The sequence below is a fragment of the Zophobas morio genome, unplaced genomic scaffold (genome assembly GCF_036711695.1).
Source record: "Zophobas morio isolate AGI-343-1 ecotype UQ-CSIRO unplaced genomic scaffold, CSIRO_AGI_Zmor_V1 ptg000044l, whole genome shotgun sequence".
Classification (NCBI taxonomy): Eukaryota; Metazoa; Arthropoda; class Insecta; order Coleoptera; family Tenebrionidae; genus Zophobas; species Zophobas morio.
The window spans coordinates 5,799,685-5,825,104 of NW_026972149.1; the positions used below are offsets into that span (position 1 = coordinate 5,799,685).

The 25,420-nt window shown below is 36.7% G+C and overlaps 1 protein-coding gene across 4 annotated transcripts in view; it reads right to left on the reverse strand.

Moving 5' to 3' along the window:
• Window positions 1-25,420, reverse strand: part of Trh (trachealess) — a 114,223-nt gene that overhangs the window by 3,718 nt on the left and 85,085 nt on the right. Inside the window, exons 4-8 of one of the 4 annotated variants that reach the window (XM_064072975.1) lie at window positions 19,363-19,383; window positions 5,345-5,583; window positions 1,286-1,359; window positions 795-884; window positions 221-383 (exon numbers count right to left, since the gene is read on the reverse strand). In XM_064072975.1, coding sequence (XP_063929045.1) covers window positions 221-383; window positions 795-884; window positions 1,286-1,359; window positions 5,345-5,583; window positions 19,363-19,383 — 587 coding nt within the window. Of the gene's footprint in view, window positions 1-220; window positions 384-794; window positions 885-1,285; window positions 1,360-5,344; window positions 5,584-14,366; window positions 14,627-19,362; window positions 19,384-25,420 lie in introns of those variants that run through there. The other 3 variants (XM_064072976.1, XM_064072977.1, XM_064072978.1) reach the window with 3 other exon arrangements.

The window sequence follows — 25,420 nt, forward strand, 5'->3', positions numbered from 1 at the left end:
GGCTGCCGCAACATTCCTGGGCGTGACACATAACACCACTACAGAATAACAATTGACCACGTACATGAGGCAGCCTCTGCATGCTTAACCACCATTTCCTGTCGGAATCATACGATTGCATCGAACTTTTGCATCGACTCAAAAGTCACCAAGTCAATTCCAATTTTATTGCAAAATCCTCCAAACTCAGGGAAGTGGCGCCGAATGAAACTTGTCTTACCGTCTGGATTATTGGTACCTGCTGTGGAGGCGCTTTCTTCGGAACCGCTCCCGGGCGAGGCCAAATTCTGCCCTTGGGCGAGTCCCAGGCCCAGCTGTTCGGCCATTTCGGAATGATCCAAGTGGTGGATGTAATCGAAGACGCTGCTGCCGGTCATTTCCACCTAAAGACAGCAGCGGCATGTATTATTGCCAGAACTCGCATTGTCGAGATTGAATTAGAAGGTGTTGTTTAGAGGGTATCGCGTTATTTTGTCAAATGGGTGATTTGAGGCAGTCGAAGGATAAAGATGTTTGTCCGAAGCGAGTATAGGTGATAACGTGTACGTGTTCTTCTAAGGTCTGCCATGTTCCCGCAGTTGCAAATACCCTATTGATTGTGGAACCCGCCAGTCCTATTATGAATGGCAGGCACGCTGCTGCAGAGGACTACGTGAGGAGCATTCGCCAACGGGGCGGTCGGCCGCGGGTGGCGGATAGAATATAGCGAGAAACAGGCGCATAGTGTCGACTGTCGCGAGTTACTTTTAGTTCGACAAATGTTACATGACCGTATCTGTTTAATCCTCACTTACCTGAGAAAGACCGAGGTATATCGAGACGGTCTCCGAAATGTACAAAAATCTACCGTCCGCTGCCAAAGCCAACGCAAATCCATCCAAAGACTGAAAAAAAAAGAAGGAAATCCGTTTTAGCAGATTAATAAACGACTAGTTAGAATTCAGTCAGGAGCGCTAAGCGGTTAGCGATTCGCATTGTACTATCGCCAAAAACTAATTCAATATATGAGAGATGAGTCATACGAAGTGACTTTTATTATACGTGTCGTATATTACAGAAGACTGCTGATCTAATACCGTTCGTTTCGTCAAGCCTTTTACTTCCTTCCACCCAATTTTCCCCGACTGAAGTCTGATCCCTTCGGTGTATAAAGAATGACCGTCAAGACATGACAGGAATAAGTAACTTGTCCCACAACGCTTTGAGACTTTATGCCATTTGGAAGATATTCTTTGACAAATACATGTATAAATAATGCGGCACGAAGATTTCGTGGAATCCTCACCTGAAGTATGTGCGTGCCTTGATGTTGCTCGAAAATATCCATCGCCACCCCCGCCGCAGATCGACTCCTTCCAGCTGTAACAAAGTTAATAGATGAGTCAAACCCAAGCAAAGGGTAACAAAGCTATGAATATCATCACACCGAATGGGATTTACCGCTCCACCAGTTTTTATCTCTCAATCTGTATCCAGATGATAAATTAAGCGCAAATATTTGGGGTAAGGTGGAAAACGGGCCCTATATTGACATTTATGTCTATTTTGCTGTTCATAAAACAAACGATTGTTGTGATAGTTCTGACGAATGGCTCTCTTGATATATTAATTTTGCTATGATATATTTCCTACAATATTGGAGTTTTTACAATCTATACTTGCTACGTAACATATGAGACGCGCACGGAACTAGACGTTCCCTGTCTGATACAGACCCAAAACCTGTAACAAATTGGATATAATGTCATCTCTAAAATATTACCGCCCTATACCTAACTTTATAGACAGTTACTGGAAATGTACTCTTGTGACTTATCTTTCCGATTGACTCACCCTAGTTGTTGGCGCGTCGTAACCAATCTTGTTACGCACACCAACTTCGTTCATACAATGTACTCCATGCCGCAATGGAAATTTTAATTAATTGAAAGCATTTCTTTAGCTTTGCTGAGCATTACGTACATCGATCTCAGCGGTAATGAGGGCACGTGCTCAACTTGCTAATGGACCCTGTAAGAGCTCGCGCCGACAATAACAGGATCACTAGTAACCTTTTTATTTCTCTTAAACATATTTTAATTAAAACGAACATAAATGCTTTATTGGAACAACCTATAGTCTTAACTACCGGATTCAACTATACATCTTAAAAAAAAAATACTCATTCAAGTGATTTGCACATTTTGTACTGAGTAAACTATCACATAACCTACAACTTTTTTATTTAATTGTAAATGAGGGCTTTAACGAACGTGCATACATCCAGTGCCCTGTGAAATTTAAAAATGTTGCAGATGTGTCACTTCTTAGTAATGGTAGACATTTTAAAGATGGCTAATCTGTCTAAATTATTAGTACATTTGAACTATTGCTATTAAAGTTACGCACTCCGAAACAGGGAGAACAAATAGTGCCCACTTGGATGTTAGAATAATTTATGAAAGTTCTCAGTAAATTCAACGCACTGCTGGAGTTCGACGCTTATGCAACCAACATTACCAGTACGGGCAACTGATCGTTTCACAAAAATGACTGCTTGTATGTTTCGTTTCCTTATTTTTTATTGTTGCAATTGTGTGCTCCATAACCGGTTGGGAATAAAAATATTCTTACTCTTCTGGTTATTATTATTAATGAAGAGCTAGAAACTAACCCGATTCCGCGTCAATATTGACTGACATGATAGGGTTAACGACGTACCTTCCTCTATAGTTAAAACATGTCAACGGGACTGTATTAATCGGATTTGGACGGTCATCGAGTAATGTAAATAGATGCACCGGGATCAACCCAGCGGATGGAATTACTGGGGCACCGAGTAGACACAAGGGTTTATATCAAATCAGGTTAACATTTTTAAAAGAAAAGCCGAATGTTTTGTTTGTGCTAACGAGAATCTGTGCTGCGTGTTTGGAACGAAAGCAAATCTGTTCACTTTGAATGTTTTATTTGATTTTAATACGGAGATACTGTGTGTGATGAATAGCGAATGAGAATGTAGCTCTTAAGAGATGTTTTCATTCCAGGCAGGAAAATCAGTTTTTGTAAATCGTTGTAATTGTTCATGATGATATCTACCGTAAGATTAAATCGTCTTTTGAGTAATAACTCGTTTCAGCGAGACACTGGCCGTAATATATTTTTCCTCGTAATCTTTTAATATGATCTTCAAATTTATTTAAAAGGGGTGGAAGAGATAATTTTGGAAATTTGTAAGTTGTCGAGTTGGGAAAACAGACGAAATTTTGCAAATTTGACAGGGGCCGGTCTTTCTGTTCTATATGTTGGAAGTTTGGGTGCGTACGTGCATGCCGCTTTCCGGCAACTTGCGGGTTGTCTTTAAAGCGGGGTTGTCTCTAACTAACGCCGTGACAATCTGACGTGTATGTTCGGCTTGATTGAAAGTGTGTCATCGCGCTAACTCGGCCCCGCTTAGAGCGGTAGGCCCCTAACTACAACATGTAAATCTAATCATGAACCCTCGCTGTTAAACTCGCAAATCCAATTCTATCCCCGGCCGAGAATGATAAAATTAGGTGGTGCTTATTGTAAACCAAACTCGGAAAATTCACAGCCGTAATTCGTGTACTTGTGGCAGCGAGGGTTCCAAGCGAAATAATTATTGAGAATTAGACCGCGCTTGAACATTCTTACTTGCACACTTTTAATGAATTGACATTGATCTAGAGGGTTAGGGTGTTTTGTTTCAGTTTTCAAATGAAATTTGCTTTGCTTCCGCTACCGACGCTCCTCAAACAACTCAAACCGCGAATTACCCAAATTCGATATTATATTGCATTTGCATAACTTTGAACCGCCGCGGCTCCTATTTACAAACACCCGCTCCCCGCACGCTTCAAAAATTTATCAAAAACGTCCGCGCCGGATCCGACCGCCACACGCCAAACTCGATTAACCGTGCGTTCCTTCCACGCCCCCAAATTACAGAAAACTTAGTTATAATCGTCAAACAGACACACACACAAAAGCTCATTTACCTACACGGCCAAATCAATCGATAATTGCACTCTGGGCGCGAAAAAATGAGCCCAACGCAGATCCCTGGGGGACACCGACTTTGATATTTTTAGTGCAAAAGCTTCATTTAGACACTCGATAAGAGTAGTCTACAACCCGAAGTCACTTGCAAATGTCAACGGCTGATGGACTCTATTTGTCCGAGAACGTGTTTCCATCTTGGTGGGAACGTTCACCATATTTTTAGAAAAAAGTCCAAATGTGAGTGAAGCATGTGCATTTTGAGTGGAAAATTACTCTCAGCAAGAAATCCTTGACTTGTAATAAGGGGGTCGAAGGTGGATCCCTGGGGGCACCGGATTTTTATTCGGCGGTGATTTCTGGCGGTGATCGTTTTGAGTGAAGTAGATGCTTGATTTTTGTTGTGTTCGTTTTATGAAAAATTGGATTAATGATTCTTCGAGCAAAAAGGGCGGCCGCTTCCGGTGCTGACGAGCTAAAGGTCTGTTATTGAATTATCCGAGCGGAGAATAGTGACCGTCGGTCACGGCGGCGGCGGCGGTGGCGGTGTGCCAGGGGTGGGATTGGTATACAAGGAGAGCTGACCAGGCGAAGAAGAAGTCTCTAGAGAGAGGTCCTCGACTGCCCCGATATTGTTTTTATGAAAGATGTTGTTCCCATCTGCAGCTGCAATTGGGAACGGCCCCTATTAATCCGTTTTATCGGTAATAATATTTTATCGAGCTCTGTATTTGTGTTTATTGGTATCTAAGGTGGGACGGTAAAGATTGAAGCGCGGGTGTCGGCATTAGAGCGCGATTTCCTGCTTGACTTTGTGGTTAAGTATGCAACTCAACAACATAAACATTAAGCAAAATTTCAAATTACGGTTCACAATCACGTAGCACGGCAACGAATGGACTAAAATATCAACTAAATAAAAACAAAATGGTCGGCTATTTTATTATTCTGCAGTCACAAACGTAGATCCAGGGTAGTGTCATAACCTCATTGTTCGTCGACGAAGTAGAAAGCACGCTAAATTCGTTACCGTCCGATTGCTATACAAGGATTCGTAGTAAAATTTGTGTATACGTGCTCGGGGCAAGATCATAAAGGAATTAATTATGCAGATTCCAGCTTTCTAATCTAATTAGAATTCTTACGCACGATTTTTTGATTACTAAAGCATTTGTACGATGAACCGGAGAATGAATAAGTTATGGATCGCCGCTTGTCCATTATTCCACTTTGTATGCCAGGAATGCTAATCGCATCGTGGACAGTTTATCGCAAAAATGCGTTAAAAGCTTGCGACGAATTCGAAAAGAGGAAGAATCTGGAATCTGGGATTGCGTTGACGTACCTTTTAGCGTTTTGTTAGGCGGCGGTCCATCCCGACTCCATGGAGGGTCGCCGTGTCCTGAGAAGTCCCTAAGTTTCAGGTAGGAAATGGTGAGTCGAATGATACTAGCTTTGTCTAACTGTGAGGTGATGGCGGCGGGAAGCGGAAGCATTTTGGCTAATTCATAAAACTCGAAATTTTCTTTTCCTCTCCTCGATCGCGCCGCATCTCTGCTTTTTTCTTTCCTAAGTTCAAGGATGCTGTAACAAAAGAAGGATCAAGTTTAGTGGAGGACGATGTATTGAAAACGACCTAAAACTTCTCGCCGTTATTTACCCTTAATTTAAGTGTTAAGTGTTATCGGGAAACACGGCGATATTCAGGTCCGTATTGAAATCAAGGCTCCCAGAGGGATAAGTCGCGAATGAAAAGAGGCGGAAATCGGGCCGGACAACGGTCCCTGAGGATGGATAAAAGTGAAAAGTAACGCACTCGGATCAGAACCCGGATCGGAAAAATACGAAAGCCGGAAAGCTGACGGTGATGATTAGGCGATCCTAAAATGAAATGTCCAGTAGACGAAAACTCTACTCGAAGAATTAACTCGGACGGAAAGGGGCAGGTTAACGAGCCTTCTGAGCGCGACCGCTGCACGACACGTACAACAACGCCAATCTCCGATTGCCGCCACCCCCGCATTCCCCTTTCGATTACGGCAATACCACGATCTCGACTTTGACTACCTTCTAAGAATCTGCAACGCAAAGCTTAGACTTTTTTTCAACACAACAAGACTATATACCGATAAGAATTAACAATTTTCTTAATATCTTGAGAAATCGATAAATTATGCTACACCTGTGTGACAACACTGAATAAACATACCACAATTAATACCGATAGCAATGTTACCTGCATGAATAATTTTCTGCACACCTGATAATGCAAATCCGTCAACGGCACCTACAAAGACACGAACTTTGCAAATTTTGAGCTCGTCAAAATCGCACAATCGAAAAAATTTTCCGCTACACGTACACAAAGTGACTTTCGCGGACGCGTATGCTTTGGTTTTACTAATATTTTGACACGGAATTTGTAGCATTCATGAATTCTGACAGTACCTCATCGGTAGACAACTTGGAATGCTCAGTTTTTTGACACAAGGCTTAAATATATTCTATGTGGTAATTGCGGACCTTTTTTGATTTTTTTTATCTTCTCGTTTTTAGTTTGTATTTTTAAAACGTGAATGTAAATAATATTAGCATCACCTTGAAGACTGTTTTCAGGGTCTGCTGTGAGTCATTTAATTTTCGATTGACGATATACGATTTATGTTCGCGCCTAATTTTAATTAACGTGATTATTTTTCTTCTCTGTTTTTTAGTGGCGTTCTAGACATTCGTTACTGCAACCCCTAAAACCTGAACGAAACTGGTTATGTTCATTGCAAACGAATGTTCCCAATAAAATTTCATTACACACTTTACGTTAAAATTACCGAAGTAAAATGTGGCTAAAAAATTTTGATTCGATTATTTCATTATTAGGGGCGGGGTTTCTGCGCGTCGCGCGACGCAGTATAATCAGCGTCGGTAACGTAAGACGCATGCATGTTGTATTAAAATTAAATTAATTAAATATATGTTTTTATGTGTTATGACGTTTCTGTGCAAAGGCTTTATTTTGTTATGGCTAGTTGTGTGACGTTACGCCTCTCATATGTCATTAGACAAAATAACGAATGTTGTTTTGTCGACTGTCGAGCTTTTAACAAAATAAAAAATCATAGATATTTACAATCTTGTGTTTGCTTTTAATTTTACTTAGGGAGTATGGATCGATTGGTATAAGTCGATTTCAGTACACCAATCATGTACAATTTGATCTTGTACTACCTGTTTCTACATATCACGCGTGATCATACTCCTGACATGTAGAACCGGAAATGTATGAGGTTATAAAATCCAACATCGACAATGGAATAATGACAATTCATGATTAATTTTTAAAATGGGGCAGTTAAAACAATCCGACACGTTGTATTTTTGCGGAATATTTACTTTCAATTTTGTTGGTTAAAATTTATTATCTTCACTCTATAATTAATAATTTATAAACAATGTTGTTGCCATGGAATATGAACAATATTTTTAAAGTTTCCAAGTGTGGTTCAACGAAAACGCCCGTTTTTACTTCCGGAGGAAGTATTGTAATCGAGTCCATTGGACGACTGGCTACTTTTATATTTTCTTGACATTCCATGATACAAGAAATAGGTTTGCCATTTCCGTCTGTCTGTCTGTCTGTTTGCCGCCTGTCCGGATTTTTGTTAGACTCTGAAACTACTCGACCGCCAAATTTTATGTGCATCAAAAATATCGGGTAGATGGTAAAACACTAAGCAAAATGTGGTTAATCGTCCCCACCAACAATAGAATGACGTCACCTCCAAATCATCCATATTTTTGGAAAAAAATCAAAACTGCATAACATTTTGCAACTTAACTTTAAAACTGCAAAACAGAATGCTCTGAAATCTTGCAAACGTTTTAAGGTTATCGTAAGCATGATAAATCTTTCATCAAATTTTTTTCGTTTATGCCTCCCCAAAAAAGTGATGATGAATTTCACTCCTGCATGTGTGATTTATGAATCCGTATTGAGTTTTTACTTTTGGCACCCAAATTTTTGGGAAAAAATCAAAATTATATAAGCAATATTTTAAATTTCATTTTCTTTTAACCGCTGCTGCTTGTAATCTGAACGTGCAAATAATCGAATTCTGTCGAAATATAAACGTAGTGTCAAAGTTAAGCATGTACTGAGAAATTGAAAGTATCTACATTTTTTCCCGTCCACATCCTTGAAATTTGCAGGGGGATTTGCAGGACTATGCTTCAAGGGCAAGAGAAATAACCTTCGACCAATGTTTAGTTTTTCTTTTGTATGTATTGATTTTTTTTGATTTTACGTTTGACACAGTAAGAAAACGTGTTTTGACTTTACAGTAGAACATTTTTGTGTATCTAGGTTACTACTGAGGAGCGGTGTGAACGGCATTTTGATCTTATTCCAGGCGCGGATCCAGGGGGGGGGCAATGGGTGCAATTGCCCCCCCCCTGACACACGATTGAGGTACTTTATTTTGACCAATTTCAAAATTTTGAAATCGCATTTCATTTTGTAAATACAGCACCTACAACCCTATAATCCGAATTCACGATTATCCGAACATCCAGTAATCCGAACACAGGCTATTTGAAATCCATGCTTCTTTAATCCGAACAAAAACTCTACAATCTGAACTGAACTTGAAAACACGCACCTACTTGCAAAAATGACGCAAGATCTTTCTACATATGTTGTATGGAGTATTTTGAAATTTCTAAACATTGCCATATTTCAATGCACTGAATTAATTAATTTAATTCTGGAAAAAAAGTTGAAGTTATCGAAGAAATGAGGCCCGAAATCTACAAGAAAAGGTATTTAGGTAGTTAAATTTCGAAAGTCGTCGAAAATGGGTCGAAATTTGCATGAGGAACATTTCATTTTTGAAAAAATTTCCTAAAAATTCTGAAAAAATTCAGGGATATGTATATCCCGACGATTCCAAAAATATAGCATGTTAATGGTAACCGAGCAATATTTTCGAAAATTCGGTGTGAAATTCGAATTTTTCGAAATTTTTAAAAACTGCCATAAGTGGTTCAACTGGACGAATCTGGAAAAAGGTTTAAGTTATCGAAGAAATGAAGCTAGAAGTGACTTCTGAGGTCCAAAATCTACAAGAAAATGTATTTAGTTAAATTTCGAAAATCGTCGAGAATGGGTCGAAATTTGCATAACGGAGGTAATACATAATGGAAAATTTCATTTTTGAAAAATTCATCTAAAAATTCTGAAAAAGTCAGGGTATAGATCCCGGCGTGTTGATTCCAAAAAGATAGCGTGTTTATGGTCACGGAGTAATATTTTTTTAGAATGTATCTATTATCTATTGTTGCTTAAGAATTCTTTAATTTTGTTTAATAAAATTAAGGTTTATTTCTTGAAATTTGTTTTCAACTGTGTATGAAGTTGTCATTCAATTTCCTTTCAGATTTTTGGGAAAATCGCTGATCCGAACAAATCGTTAATCCGAACACACCTTTTTCCCAATTAATTCGGATTATCGAGGTTCTACTGTACACTATACGTGTAACGAAAACAACCAAATATCACCCATGTTATGTTAAAAAGAGTATACTAGTTAAAATTTTATATATTTTTTTTGTTTAGAAGGCATTTCTGGGAGATAGGTAAAATACCACAAAAATTGCCCCCCCCCCTAAACGAAATCCTGTATCCGCGCCTGTCTTATTCGGTATAGGTACTGTTTAGAACGTAGAACCTAGAATAGAAAAGGGAGTATTGTGAAGGCTTTGAATCCAATGTGAAGTATAGAGAACTTTTATTGGTACTATGGGTTCAGGGTTCAACCATTGTAACTGGACAAGACTAGCTTCAGTCTCTAAATTGTTTAGGGTTTTGGTTCTAGGAGGTGAGAAGGTCGTTTAGATACAGCCGTTCACAAACTAAGAATATACAAGATGATCTTTCTAGTAATTTCGTTGTGGATTTGAAATGAACTTGGATTGGGTACTTTTTTCCTGTTTCCATAATCAAATATGGTACAATAATATAAATGGAATGTTACGGTAGCTATTATAACAAAAACAGTGAATGTGATGTTATACTTGCCCTGCCCAGTTGTAAAAGTGTGCCTATGATTGCGCAAATTGAACAAGTTACGTATTTTTATGGGAGTGGTGCTACGTTTACATCCGTTTATGACAGTGGTAGTGATATACTTAGGACTTAACCATGTGTACTTTTTTAATTCTGTGTGTTAACGACAGTCCTATTTGTGTTGTTTGTGGCTGTCTTTGCAATTATAATAACAGTAACGACGTATTCTGTCCGTGCGGGTTTCCGGCCTGTGAGGCAGAGTTCCGACTTTGTGCAATAAAAATTATATTATGTCCCTTCTACGCCTTCGTACGCAGAAACGAAATTAATTTATTAGCCGAATGCGGCTGCGTTTTAAGAGAGGATCGCCGAGGGAAGTGGCGAGGAAGAAGATCGAGGAGTTTATAATGACATTAGAAGAATGTGGGTAGGCGGTGTGCGTCCGAGCGGAGGTCGTGTTTCGGCGGTATTGTTTGATGGGAAGCGTAAACATGTTGGAACATTAGATCCGGAAGCTTTTTGATGTCGGTCCGGGTGTGAGTCCCCCGGGAGGTCCGGTCATTAGCGCGACATACGATCGCACGTAGGTCGGCCATAAACCGGACCATCCGCGGCTGCCAGTCAGCATTCCGGAATGACTCCGGCAAGAAAACGTCTTTCGGCATGAGTGTGACGTGGGACGTGCGCCATTTCCCCATCTCTTCCAGAATGCCTATGCAAGGGATCTTGCACTCGAGAAGAGATGAAAGGCCACCGCGGTCCCTAGGGAGGGCCGGCGGGGCGAGGTGTCGCCAGGTATGCGCCCGGACGGATAACCTAATAATCGGCGGCCGGGCCCGGTCCCCGGGGGCCGAAATGACGGTTGAAGTAGCATAGGCCAATTTCTACCAATTTCGCCGAAAGTTCGCCTTAATTTTGTTTTCACACGCTGCCCCTCGCAACTGCCGTAAATTGGGCAGACGCGATGCCGACAGAGACAATTCTTTGGTTCAATTATCGGCTCCGGTCCCCGTAGACCGGAATACGCTCCTTCCGGAACCGGCAAAGCGGTCGCTTTTACTCGCCACCTTCTGTTATTGCGGTCCCGTTATGATCAATTCTTATAGTTTTTTCGTTTTATTGGACTAAAGGAGGGTAGTAGGAGATAATGCGATTATATTGGGAATGCCGCTTTATAGGGGTGTACTAAAATAAAATGAAAACAAGTCCAATTGCCGGCGCGACGGTCTGGATTTGTTGATTTCGCTGCTTCAGCGTAATTTACTCGGCCCCTTGTGGCTCTTTCAATCACACATTGAGATTTTCCCAAATGTAAATGAATCACTGCGTCAAGCTGCCGCCTTACTCGCTTATTTCACACCCTCGTCTATCTTCGGACCTCGCCTTATTTACACCATATTTTGACGCAACACTAAAAAAAAACTCGAACATATAGCGATCTCGTTCCAAAGAAAAATCCCCTCTTTTATGAACACTGCGATTCAGTGTTTATTGTCAACAGTTATGAAGCTGCGAATGAAAGGATTAGCAACTATTACTCGCAAAACATCTATATCTTCGGTTTATTGCCGAATACGGTCATTTGATCTTTCAATCTCGCTCAACATTTTTGTGCTTACATCTTACGACAGAGCATAGTGCGCAGGTAAAGAAGAATCTGTCTCTAAGTACTTACACAAACGATTTTTAAGAGATTCAAGATTCAACTCAAATTTTTAAATTTTGTTCGTATCAAGGGGTAGCTAAAAATTTGTGTGAACCTTACCAGTTAAGTAAGTTAAAACCGACGGAAAATGAGTAGCAAGATAGTGCTCTCGCTCAATGTGATTTTCATCGTTTTTTTGATTTATTTAATTTGTTACAGAGGATCTGGACTCTAATACTGGGCTTGTGAAAAGGTAATAAAGAAGAAAAAAATAGGAAAGTTAGAAAAAGATATATAAGAGTGGAAAAAGAAGAAGAAGAAGAGTTCGAGACAGGAGAACGATGAAAGTAACTTGAACTGATATTTACAGGTATGGCAAATAATTATTAGGTGAGTAAATCGATTTATTAAATCAAAAAGACTTCCATGGTGTTAAAAGGATTGCCAAATTTGAAACAGTATCTTTATGCCGTCGCCAAAACTTCAAAGACCTGTTAATATTACAAAAACCCTATAATGCAAAGAATGAAAAAATAGAGAAAATATGAAGATAAAAGTAAAATATCAATGTCTTGCTTTCAAATTTACTTGACATTTGACATTCGTATACCGTTTGGACTTTGCACATAAAAGCAATCCATATGGATTTAAAGCCGTCTTATCAACATCATCAACATCATCTTTTAATTTACATAATGGCACTTATAGCTGTCTGATGATTTATTTCTTACTCATGTAACTTCAATGGAAAGTGTCTGGAACTATATAAGTGCATATAATTGCGCCCATAAAGAAACGTTATATAAGCTTATAAGGTCCGTCGACATTTAATATTCAGTTGATGTACCGTCTTGTGGTATAATGTCGGCTATCAATGTGATCACTATAGCAAACAAAGAAAATTATTAGTACAACGTCAAAAGTTTGGCACGCATGACTTCTTAACACCAAAAAAAATATTTTCCGACTTTTTTTTTTAACAAAAAGTTAAGTAATACAGGTGGCGTAGTTGGTCACCCATCTACGTCTGGACTTTACCCCCCCAAAATATTAATAATAGGAAAACCCTGGATTCTGAGAAGTCATTGATGGCAAAACCACAAAAATCTAATGAACAATGCAACAAAACGAAGATAAAAATCATCAGGGCCGGGTTAGGTCTCTTCGCCGCAATTGTTGAAGGGGTCTTCAAATTTTAGCACTTTTTGTTTCAAACTACAAAAAAATCAAAACGAGTTTATGATTTTCAAGATGGCAGGTTGAATTCAAACAGGAATTTTAACCACTACTTTAATATTTTGTCGACGTTTCATGACCCTAGAGTAGAAGAAATAGGTCCTCCGTTTCAGTCTGTCTGTCTGTTTGCGGTCCATCCAGATTTTTATTAGAGAGATAATCTCCGAAACTACCGGCGCGATTGTTAAATTTTAAGTGTATGTTAGGACTATCGTGTGGATGGTAAAAGGCTAACCAAAATTTGCCTAATCAGTGCTACCACCAATGTGATGACATTCCCCCAAAATTTTTCGTGGTAAGTATCTGATATATATTTCAAGTAAATATTTACTGCACGTGATTCCACATACAACACCTACCGGCGATTGACGTACGACACACCGTGGAATTCGGTCTTTAGGTCTTCGGTCAAGAATGATGTTATATGTGGTCCAGCTACTGAATTCGTGGAATATGACTTTTGAGACAACAATACAAAACTCATATTCCACTAATTCAGTAGACAGACTACGTGGTACACATTTAAAATATCAACTTAATGTTTTGAGGTGACGTCATCAGTTTTCTAGAAGGGGATGAATAGACGAATTTGGTTGCCGTTCTAATTATAACCGCAAGTAGATTTAGAGTCTCACTTTACTTTATACGTACAATTATACAGATTGTAGATTGCGAAAATGCAGATTTTGCGACAATTTTCGAAACAACCGAACCGGTTACTTACAATTTTAAAGTCGTTACCGCAAAATGGAAAAACGCGCCAAAAGTTTATTTATTCATTCCCCGCAGAAAAATGATGACGTATAGAATTATATAGTCATTTGTAAAAAATGTTTACAATCGCTGTCAACTTTTAGTTTTTGTGTCTCAAATTGTTTGCACCTTGTGTTCAGATATATCGAAGTTAAATCGTACCATTTTTTTTACTAAAGGAGTTTTTAGGTGTTTTATAACCCGTTAAGGGGGTTTATTCGTATTAAATAGTTAAGGCGGTTTAGCCGCGAAAATGTTTTCAATAAAAAGTCAGTCTAAGATCTTTAAGAATTGTTTTAATTAATACATTAGTATGCACAATTAAGAAAATTGTTTATTTTTTTCTTAAATGTTGGTATTGCACAAAAAATTATTTATCAGTGTATTAAGTGTAATATTCGACTCAAGATTGGCTGAAACGTTAGAGGTTACATATTATTATTATTGTTTAGTGCGATAAGTGAACCGTAATTTTGACATTGGTGACAGCGCGATTGTGATAGACGTTTCGTACGTCTTTAAGTATCATCATCCGTATTGCAAGTGTGAAGTGATAGCTGGCCATATAAAATTTTCAGCTATTTGGTCGTTCGAGTCGGGGGCGGCAAAGCCTTAGTGTGACGGTTTCGATATAAGTAATTAGGTGTTTAATCAAAAAATAAGTTGACATGCCCTGGTTCGAGGAGAGGAGTCTGTTTGTAGGAGACACACATATCCGCTGGTACGAACCAGGAGTGGGTGAACGCCGGGTTGATGTTGACTCCGATCCCTATCGGCGGCTGCCTCTGGAAGCCCGAGGAGACGGCGTAGTCCATGGCCACCGCCTGGTAGGGCAGCATGACGGCAGCAGTCGCAGTCACCCACAGCACACACAGCACACGAGGTCGGTCGCGAGGCCCGTGCTAAGCTATTGCCGTTACCACCAACAAGTGACTAATGACGGCAGTAACGAGTGACGGCGGATGGGCGTGAGCGGGCGGAGCGAGCGCCGCTGGTTGGCCGCGGCCACGCAGCGCAGCTATTCACCGCGAGGCCATTCGCCGCCCCCACGCCGTCGCCACGCTCGCGCCCGCCGAGTAGCAACAAGTAGCCAATACACCACCGCCGTCACCTAAAACCTCGGCTAATCTACGAGATGCAGTGGCGGTGCGCCGCTCTCTGTTTTATGTGGATCTCATTGTCTCGTCGCTTCGCCGCAAATTCGAACTGGGCTAAACGCCGCGACGCCCGCAAAAAATCATTACGAAAGCTGCATCCCGGACGCCGAATGCGCAACAACGGCTTAAACGGAAGCTGAATTACGCGCGCTATGTATATCGGACTATCCTTAAACTAACGCGATCTTGATAGCGTTTATACAATTAAGTACACATGTTTTAACCAGTCTTGAGTCGAATTGTGGTAAATTTAACGCTTATTACATTAATAATAATGATTAAAAAGTATAGTTCATTTTTTCTACAGGTGCCTTTATTATTTGAATCGATTCTCCCAAATTCGTTTTTTCCAAAAATTTGGTAATGTCACCAACATTTTTTAAAATTACTTATACTGGATGTGAAAAAATTAACGAATGAACCCATTTATGTTTTGAGTAAATCAAAAACGTTCTCTACCTACTTCATTTTCCCAAAATTTTGGGAATTCTGTGCTGCCACAATATTTTGTCCCCACCAAAAGGTTGATGACGTCATCACAAAATTTATTTACAAAAATATAACAATTTAAAATGAAATAAACCTATATTAATTCCGTTAAAAGTCCTACAAATCCCGCTTTTTTGAAAGATTGTAAAATTAGATTTTGGGATGCGACATTGCGATGCGACCACCGCAATTCCAAGGAGAGATCTAGGGGTGATTCTTAGGGACCTAATCCTGTTATTTATTTTGGACCATATTTTCCTTTTACGAATAGAAGTTGGTTAGAAAATTTAAGTTACATATTGTCATTACCTTAATATACATATGTAAAAAAAAAAAAGAATTTAGAAGGCTGATGTGTAAAAAAAACTTGACTTTTCGACATTTTACTCCTGTTCATGTTGAAATTTAAGTTTCCTTTTTTAGTTTCCACTGAGACATTATTTGCGCTCACACGTAGTATCATTTAATCTAAAACCTACTGAATTAGTTGTTGTCTTAATTTTGAACAATACCAAGATAATTATCTGAATACTGTAAGCACTGTTGATTCCGATAATTAATTATGAAAGTGGAACAGAAATGCAAAATAAGAATGACAGCTCTTTGTGTAGGTAACTGATTGGCTGCAAGTCATAAATTACTGGAATGGCCGGAAGTGATCAGTTTTGTACTTTGCACAATTTCGAGATCATTTTTGTAATAACCAAATTAAAAACAAATAAATTTTATTTTCGTTTGCATTTAACCCAGAAGGGAGCCTTTAACTTCGGGGAACTGATGCACAAGTAGGTGCGGACAATGTAAAATATATTTACAGCTTGATAACCAACGGGAAAAGTGGAATCTCAGCAACATGCGTAGTGCTTGAATGTGTTTATACATCGGAAGAATGTCACGTAGAAATTCAAAACGTTCTGAATATAATTATTATAATTGTGATTTTATCATTATTTTATTATTACGGACCCTGGGTCTGTGAAGCAGACAATAATAAACAAAATCCAGATAAGATTCGTACACCACAAATAGGCATTGTACTATATTATTTCATACAAAATCGGTAGTTATTTATGCACAGGCGCGGATACAGGATTTCGTTTAGGGGGGGGGCAATTTTTGTGGGATTTTACCTATCCCCCAGAAATTCGTTCTAAACAAAAAAAATATATAAAATTTTAGCTAGTATACTCTTTTTCACATAACATGGGTGACATTTGGTTGTTTTCCTTACACGTATAGTGTACCTACAGTAGAACCTCGATAATCCTAATAATTGGAAAAAAGGTGTGTTCGGATTAACGATTTGTTCGAATCAGCGATTTTTCCAAAAATCTGAAAGGGAATTGAATAACAGCTTCATACATAACTGAAAACAAATTTCAAGAAATAAACTTAAATTTTATTAAACAAAATTAAAGAATTCTTGAACAACAATGGATAATAATATACATAATTTCTAAAAATATATTACTCCGTGACCATAAACACGTAATTTTTTTGGAATAAACACGACGGGATCTAAACCCTGAATTTTTTCAGAATGTTTAGATGAATTTTTCAAAAAGGAAATTTTCCATTATGTATTCGTATTACCTCCATTATGTAAATTTCGACCCATTCTCGACGATTTTCGAAATTTAACTAAATACGTTTTCTTGTAGATTTTGGGCCTCAGAAGTCACTTTGACTTCATTTCTTCAATAACTTAAACCATTTTTCCAGAATCGTCCAGTTCAAATATCGCAATTTTTAAACATTTCGAAAAATTCGAATTTTAAAGCGAATTTTTCGAAAATATTGCTCCTTTACCATAAACATGCTATATTTCTGGAATCAGCACGTCGGAATATATATCCCTGAATTTTTTCAGAATTTTTAGGAAATTTTCGACGATTTTCGAAACTTAACTAAATATTTTCTCTTATAGATTTCGGGTCTCATTTTTTCGATAACTTCAAGCTTTTTTCCAGAATTAGTTAATTAATTCAGTGCATTGAAATATCGCAATTTTTAAAAATTTCAAAATATTCCATACAACATGTACAGAAAGATCTTGCGTCATTTTTTCAGGTAGGTGGATGTTTTCAAGTTCAGTTCGGATTGCAGAGTTTTTGTTCGGATTAAAGAGGTATCGACTTCAAATAGCCTCGGTTCGGATTACTGGATGTTCAGATAATCGTGAGTTCGGAGTATAGAGATTGTACTGTAATTACAAAATGAAATGCGATTTCAAAATTTTGAAATTGGTCAAAATAAAGTACCTCGATCGTGTGTCAGGGGGGGGGCAATTGCACCCATTGCCCCCCCCCCCCCCTGGATCCGCGCCTGTTTATGCAATATAATGAGTGGACGTCACCAAATTGTTGGCAGGGGTGATTAGCCAAATGTTGATTAGTATTGTACCAGCTACATGAAATTCCAAGTGTACTTATATACAAAATTTATCAACAATCGGTCCAGTAGTTTCGGAGATTACGTGTCTAATAAAAATGGATACAGACACCTGACAGACAGACAGACGGAAAGGGGAAATCACTTTTTTCGTACTTTGGGGGTCATGAAACGTCGAGAAAACATGAAACTGCCAAGTCGCCCAATGGACTCGATTTCTGTAATTCCTCACCTTACACTCGAGAAGTAAAATTTGACACTATACAATTTTTAAATTATGTGTTTTTGGATGTTGATCTGAGGTTTTCCTTTTATTTTCATGTGCGCTTCAAAAAGATTTCGCATATTTTAAGAACCATATCATTTATAACCAAAATTTATCTAAAACAATGGATTTCTTAGATTGCGCTCTAGGGGCAAGGGAAGTTCTGTCTAAATAACTTAAGACTATTTTTTTTCAACGGGTGATTCCATTTTATTAATTAATTAGTTACGTATGTATTATGAATTTTGATTCTCTATAAATTTGGTTGAAACCGCAGCCAACATTGCTGCAGTCCTAAAAGAGGCTAAGATTTCGTTAAAATGACCTAAGTATTTAAACAACACTTTTTTCAATTTCATTTTAATACATCTGATTGTTATAGTTAAGGTTTTGAAATAGTGAATTTGACCAAACGATGCGGAACATTTGTTTGTGAATAACTAATACCATAAGCAAGTGATGCACTAGGTCAATTTGACTATTTAAAAACGAAAATTATCAGGTATTTAGATTATTTTACGAATTTAGATATCTGAAAGTTTCTATGAAATATCTTAAATTGATTTTTATGATTTTTTTACTGAAAGCATCAAACACCCTTAAGTGTGGGCGTTGAGTGTGTATTGGAAAAGGAGCCCTGAGTTCGCCACGGGGCACGTCACTGGTGCCCGACTCCCTTGAATTATTCAACTTTTATGACAGCAGAACCTCATCCATAAAAACTGACTTCGACTTTTCGCACTCGATAACCTAAACACCGACACGAAATGGAATTGGTCCACATGATTTAAGCGTATGCTGAAATTTCGCCCTTACGATATGCAACTAATTTATTTAAATTTGGTTATACGACGATTTTTATGGATTTTTGTTAACAAAGCGTCTGTCGGACATATGCCACTTGTGTATATAGTGACAGTAGGTAAAATCAATTTCACTGGTTTAAAGTTGTATTAAAGTATAGTTGTCTAGTTGTTGAAGTCGCTGTAACAATGTAATTATTAGTATCCGTCAGGTTTCATTAGGTATGCGAAAATTATACAGGGTGGCTCAATAATACGAAATTTTTATCAATATGGAAATGTGATAGAATCTGTATATTTCGTGTTATTGCATTTAGAATATAGCAATTAAAAATAATAATAATAATAAAAAGCGTACTACCATTTAAAAAAAAGTTGTTCCAAAATAAACTATTTCTAGATTTATTTTTGATGTTATAATAGATTTTGCCGGGCCAGTTTGACATGGAACACCCTGTACTTTCAGTTTTAAAAATATGCCACAAATACTAAAACTGGAAAACTTTTTTTAAATATCTATATAATAACGATGCAAGAATCAAAATAAAAAGATTGTTACCTACTTGAAATTGGTAAAGCCGCTTCTGAAACAAAAAAACCTGGTGAAATCATTTACAAAAATCTTCATGCATGTTTTAATGTCATTTTCAAAGCACATAATTAGCTGCTAATAAGTATACACATAAATGCGTATTTCAGTGATTATAACCTGACGTCGGGGTATAATCACAATTGTCCTGCGCCTGCGCCACAGAACTGTGTTGCATAAGCATCTTTGCGTTTCGTTTGTCTAAAATAAATGACAGTTATTTTTTCTGGTTTATTCAGAATATACAACGAGTGGCGTTGTGATAATATCTCATAGATTGTGATCGGTTTAACGATGAACTATTTACACACCTGTTCCAACCACCACAAATTGTTAACAAAATTACATCCTTAATACCTTGTCGTAATTCAATGCCCGCTAATCACATCGTTAATTAAATAATATGCGGGGTTAACATAAATCCATAATTTATAATAGCGTTAGTGACAGCACGTGATGCAAGCTAATAATTGCAATGAGGGTCGAAATATGAATCTTTCATAAACAAATATTTCTAATGTGTGTTAATTGATGAATTTTTTCAACTGTCTTCGTTAATATGTTCCATATTTTTGTGTACATTAAACGGGACAGCCAATTTTGTAAAAAAAAAAGTGTGATTTTGGTAAGTTGAGCAAACAAGGACATACTATAAATGAACGAGTGTCTTTATAAAAATAGAAAAAGCAAAGTTTAATCTGCGATGTAATCTCTTTCTCGAACGTTCCGCTTAGATTAAATGTTTAGCATTTTTGCATTATTAGAAGATTTCATGTCGAGACTCCGGCGGAGTCTGAAGCGAACGCAGCTGAGTAATGCATATAAATTAGTATCAACGAAAAGCAAACTGATTATTTTCTATTGGGCTAGCGGGTATTATGTAGGCTAGCGATTTTAGTGGCGACATTCACTACCACAAGCAGATAAATTAAAAGTCATGGAATATATTAAAGCGAGGGTCAAGCCGATAGCTGAGATACAAATTAAGATATTCTAATTACGCGCGTAACAAGAACCCCGACAAACCCCCGTTTCTGGTCTTCGTTTGCTAGAACGGTCTGTTGACGATCTGATATCCCTTCCTGCTATCGCTAATTCGGAAGATATGCCTTCGTCTAAAAATTATCTAAACACTATTTCACTTTGTCGTTCCAAATAGGCCGAATTTTCGGCTCGCCAGCAATCAGACCGAATTAGGGCATGCCAAGTTCTTTTGGCGCACAACTCAAACCGTGTTATTATTTATCGGGGAAAATAGTAACCTTAAATTGGCCCTAACGAATCCTATTGAATAAACTCCATATGAACAGCTCTGCTCTAATCGATAATGGGGTTCCGATACACCCTATCGCCACCCCGATCTGCGACCTTCATGTTGCAGAACGTTCAAGACTGCCCTTGCTGTTTGGACAAGACTTGCTCCTATGTAAATTTTCGGTGTACTTGATTTGTACTATTACCCCTATTACGTTATTTATTACCGACTGTGTGTGTTCGAGTCAAATGGCCAATTAAGGGGGCTGGACATCGTGTACCCTTATTGTGGAGGTAATTGCAGTGTGTGTTTACTATACTGGTATGTTTATTTTGTCATGCTAATTATGAGCAACTTAAACCTACACAGGTAAGAACACAAAATTGTACATTTTAGTTATTTTGGTATTAATTATAAACGTTAACTAAAATTGGTCTATTCATTTCCTTCGCCAAACTGATGACGTAATCATAAAAAATGTTAAATCTAAAACGTCTTAATTCTGCATTCTTTGTTACCTAGTCGAATGCTCGAACAACTTCTTCGATAAAGATAAATAGTTATTCCTCAGAGATTTTGAATGTTTCTGGTAAAGATCCTTACAGATACGTCAGTTATATTCATTGTAAAATAAATTAAATACGACCTTGTTCGAGGTTTAACGACTGCCAAGCGTCAATCGATGATCCTAGTTTATGGTTTTACAAATAACGAGTGTTGGCTTCTTGAGTTTTACATTGTACATATTACTACTACTCAATAATAAAAAATGCAATAAACATTATACAAAGTAAGTCACTAAGCGCACGTTCTTCGATATCTCATTAAGTAATTAGAAATAGAAAAAAATTAAAAACCAAAGTTGCACGGTTCTTTGAGGACTACATTCTAGAATTATTTTTAACTATACAGAGTGTTCTGTTTTAAGGCGTAACCCACAACTTAGATTTTTTAAACACCCTATATATCTTTACATATATTTTAATTGAAAGGTTATTTTTAAAATCTGTGTTAGAACATTTTGTGGAGAGATAAAGAAAGGTACACCCTTGGTTGTGGTATAAATGAGATTCAATTTTCATATATAGGGTGTTATTAAAATGTTTTAATTATTACGATTTTCAAATATCGATGTTTCAGTTTTTTTAAAGAGAAGAGTACACATATGTTATTAGTGCATCTTATTCTATTTTTTATTCTCTTGCTTTTTTGCCTAGTATTTTCTATATTTAAAGTTGATAGTTTTAATTAAATATAGAGTGTTCCGTTGGAAAAAACTGAAGTCTCGATATTTGAAAATTGCAGTTTTAGAATTTTTTATAAACACCCTGTATATTAAAATTTGATTCAGTTGATACCACAACAAAGCGGGTACTTTTATTTATCCTTCCACAAAATATTGCAAGGCAGACTTTAAAAATAACCCTGTTGCGATTTTTTTTGTGAACTCAAAAAATTTCAAGAAAATTGGAATAACGTGGCAACGTCGCATCGGAATTTCAAAAGTAAACTGTGATTCTAAAGCCTAAGAAAAGGTTAATACATTTTTTTTTTCAGATATTCTCAATTGACATTTGCAACACTAATAAATTACACTTACGGCTGTTATTACAATGAAGTTACTGTGTTTTTTTACTTTTTTGAGAGACACATCGACGTATTAGAAGAATGAGGACAAAAAATACGGTAATTAAATACCGAGTGTTCCGTTTGAAAACACTGAAATATCGATATTTGAAAATTGTAGTTTTAGAATTTTTTCTAAATACTTGGTATATGAAAATCTTGTTTAGGTAATACTGCTACAAAGGGCGTACCTTTATTTATCCTTTCACAAAATATTATAAGGCAGACTTTAAAAATAACCGTGTTGCGAATTTTTTGTGAACCCAAAAAATTTCAAGAAAATTGGAATAACGTGGCAACGTAGCAGTGGAATTTCAAAAGTAAACTGTGGTTGTAAAGCTTAAGAAGAGATTAGTAAATTTTTTTTTCAAATATTGCCAATTGACATTTGCAACTCTAATAAAGTACGCTTAAGGCTGTTACTACAGTGCAGTTACTGTGATTTTTTACTTTTTTGAGAGCTACATCGACGTATTAAAAGAATGAAGACAAAAGAAACAGTAATTAAATACCGAGTGTTCCGTTTGAAAAAAGTGAGATATCGATATTTGAAAATTGTAGTTTTAGATTTTTTTCTGAACACTTTGTATATTAAAATTTGATTTAGTTGTTACCACAACAAAGCGCGTATCTTTGTTTATATTCCACAAAATATTACAATGCAGACTTTAAAAATAACAGTGCTGTGAATTTTTTTGTGAACCCAAAAAATTTCAAGGGAATTGGAATAACGTGGCAACGTCGCATTGGAATTTCAAAAGTAAACTATGGTTGTAAAGCTTAAGAAGAGATTAGTAAATTTTTTTTTCAAATATTGCCAATTGACATTTGCGACTCTAATAAAGTACACTTAAGGCTGTTACTACAATGAAGTTACTGTGATTTTTTACTTTTTTGAGAGCCACATCGACGTATTAGAAGAATGAGGACAAAAAATACAGTAATTAAATACCGAGTGTTCCGTTTGAAAAAACTGAAATATCAATATTTGAAAATTGTAGTTTTAGAAGTTTTTCTAAACACTCGGTATATTAAAATTTTGTTTAGTTGAAACCACAACAAAGCCAGTACATTTATCTATCCTTTCACAAAATATTGCAAGGCAGACTTTAAAAATAAGCCTGTTGCGAATTTTCTTGTGAACCCAAAAAGTTTCAAGGGAATTGGAATAAAGTGGCAACGTCGCATTGGAATTTCAAAAGTAACCTGTAGTTGTAAAACCTAAGAAAAGGTTAATACAATTTTTGTTCAGATATTCCCAATTGATATTTGCAACACTAATAAAATACATTTAAGGCTGTTACTACAATAAAGTTACTGCAATTTTTGACTTTTTTAAGAGCCACATCAACATATTAGAAGACTGAGAACAAAAAATACAGTAATTAAATACAGTGTTCTGTTTGAAAAACTGAAATATCGATTATTAAAAATTCTAGTTTTAGAAACACTTTGTATATGAAAATCTTGTTTAGGTAATACTACAACAAAGGGCGTACCTTTATTTATCCTTTCACAAATCATTATAAGGCAGACTTTAAAAATAACTGTGTTGCGATTTTTTTGTGAACCCAAAAAATTTCAAGAAAATTGGAATAACGTGGCAACGTAGCATCGGGATTTCAAAAGTAAACCGTGGTTGTAAAGCTTAAGAAGAGATTAGTAATTTTTTTTTGCAAATATTGCCAACTGACATTTCCAACTCTAATAAAGTACACTTAAGGCTGGTACTACAATGAAGTTACTGTGATTTTTTACTTTTTTGAAAGCCACATCGACTATTAGAAGAATGAGGACAAAAAAAAACAGTAATTAAATACCGAGTGTTCCGTTTGAAAAAATGAAATATCGATTTTTGAAAATTGTAGTTTAAGAAGTTTTTCTAAACACTCTGTATATTAAAATTTGATTTAGTTGTTACCACAACAAAGCGCGTATCTTTATTTATCCTTCTACAAAATATTGCAAGGGAGACTTTAAAAATAACCCTGCTGCGAATTTTTTTGTGAACCCAAAAAATTTCAAGGGAATTGGAATAACGTGGCAACGTCGCACTGGAATTTCAAAAGTAAACTGTAGTTATAAAACCTAAGAAAAGGTTAATACAATTTTTGTTCAGATATTCCCAATTGATGTTTGCAACACTAATAAAATACACTTAAGGCTGTTACTACAATGAAGTTACAGCAATGTTTGACTTTTTTAACAGCCACATCAATATACTAGAAGACTGAGAACAAAAAATACAGTAATTAAATACTGTGTTCTGTTTGAAAAACTGAAATATCGATTATTAAAAATTGTAGTTTTAGAATTTTTTCGAAACACTTGGTACATTAATCTTGTTTAGGTAATACTACAACAAAGGGCGTATCTTTATCTATCCTTTCACAAAATATTATAAGGCAGACTTTAAAAATAACCGTGTTGCGATTTTTTTTGGGAACTCAAAAAATTTCAAGGAAATTGGAATAAGGTGGCAACGTCGCATCGGAATTTCAAAAGTAAACTATGAATGTAAATTCTAAGAAGAGGTTAATAAAATTTTTTCCAGATATTCCCAATTGACATTTGGAACACTAATAAAGTACACTTAAGGCTGTTATTGCAAGCAAGTGACTGCGATTTTTTACTTTTTTAAGAATCACATCAACATATTAGACGACTGAGGACAAAAAATACAATAATTAAATATAGAGTGTTCCGTTTGAAAAACTGAAATATCCATAATATCTACATATACCTATATTAAAATTTCGTTTAGTTGATACCCCAACAAAGCGCGTACCTTTATTTATCTTTTCACTAAATATTATACTTTAAAAATAATCTTGTTGCGATTTTTTTTGTGAACCCAAAAAATTTCAAGGAAACTGGAATAAAGTGGCAACGTCGCATCGGAATTTCAAAAGTAAACTGCGGTTGTAAAACCTAAGAAGAGGTTAATAATTTGTTTTCCAGATATTCCCAGTTAACTTTTGAAATAGTAATAACGTACGCTTAAGGCTGTTACTACAATGAAGCGGACAATTGTTCACTAAATTATTGCTTTTCTTTTCTAGAAAATGTTATTCCAAACATTAGCTACACGTAAGAAAATTATCGAAATTACATTTAATTCAATTAATTTAATTATTCCAACTCTAATTTC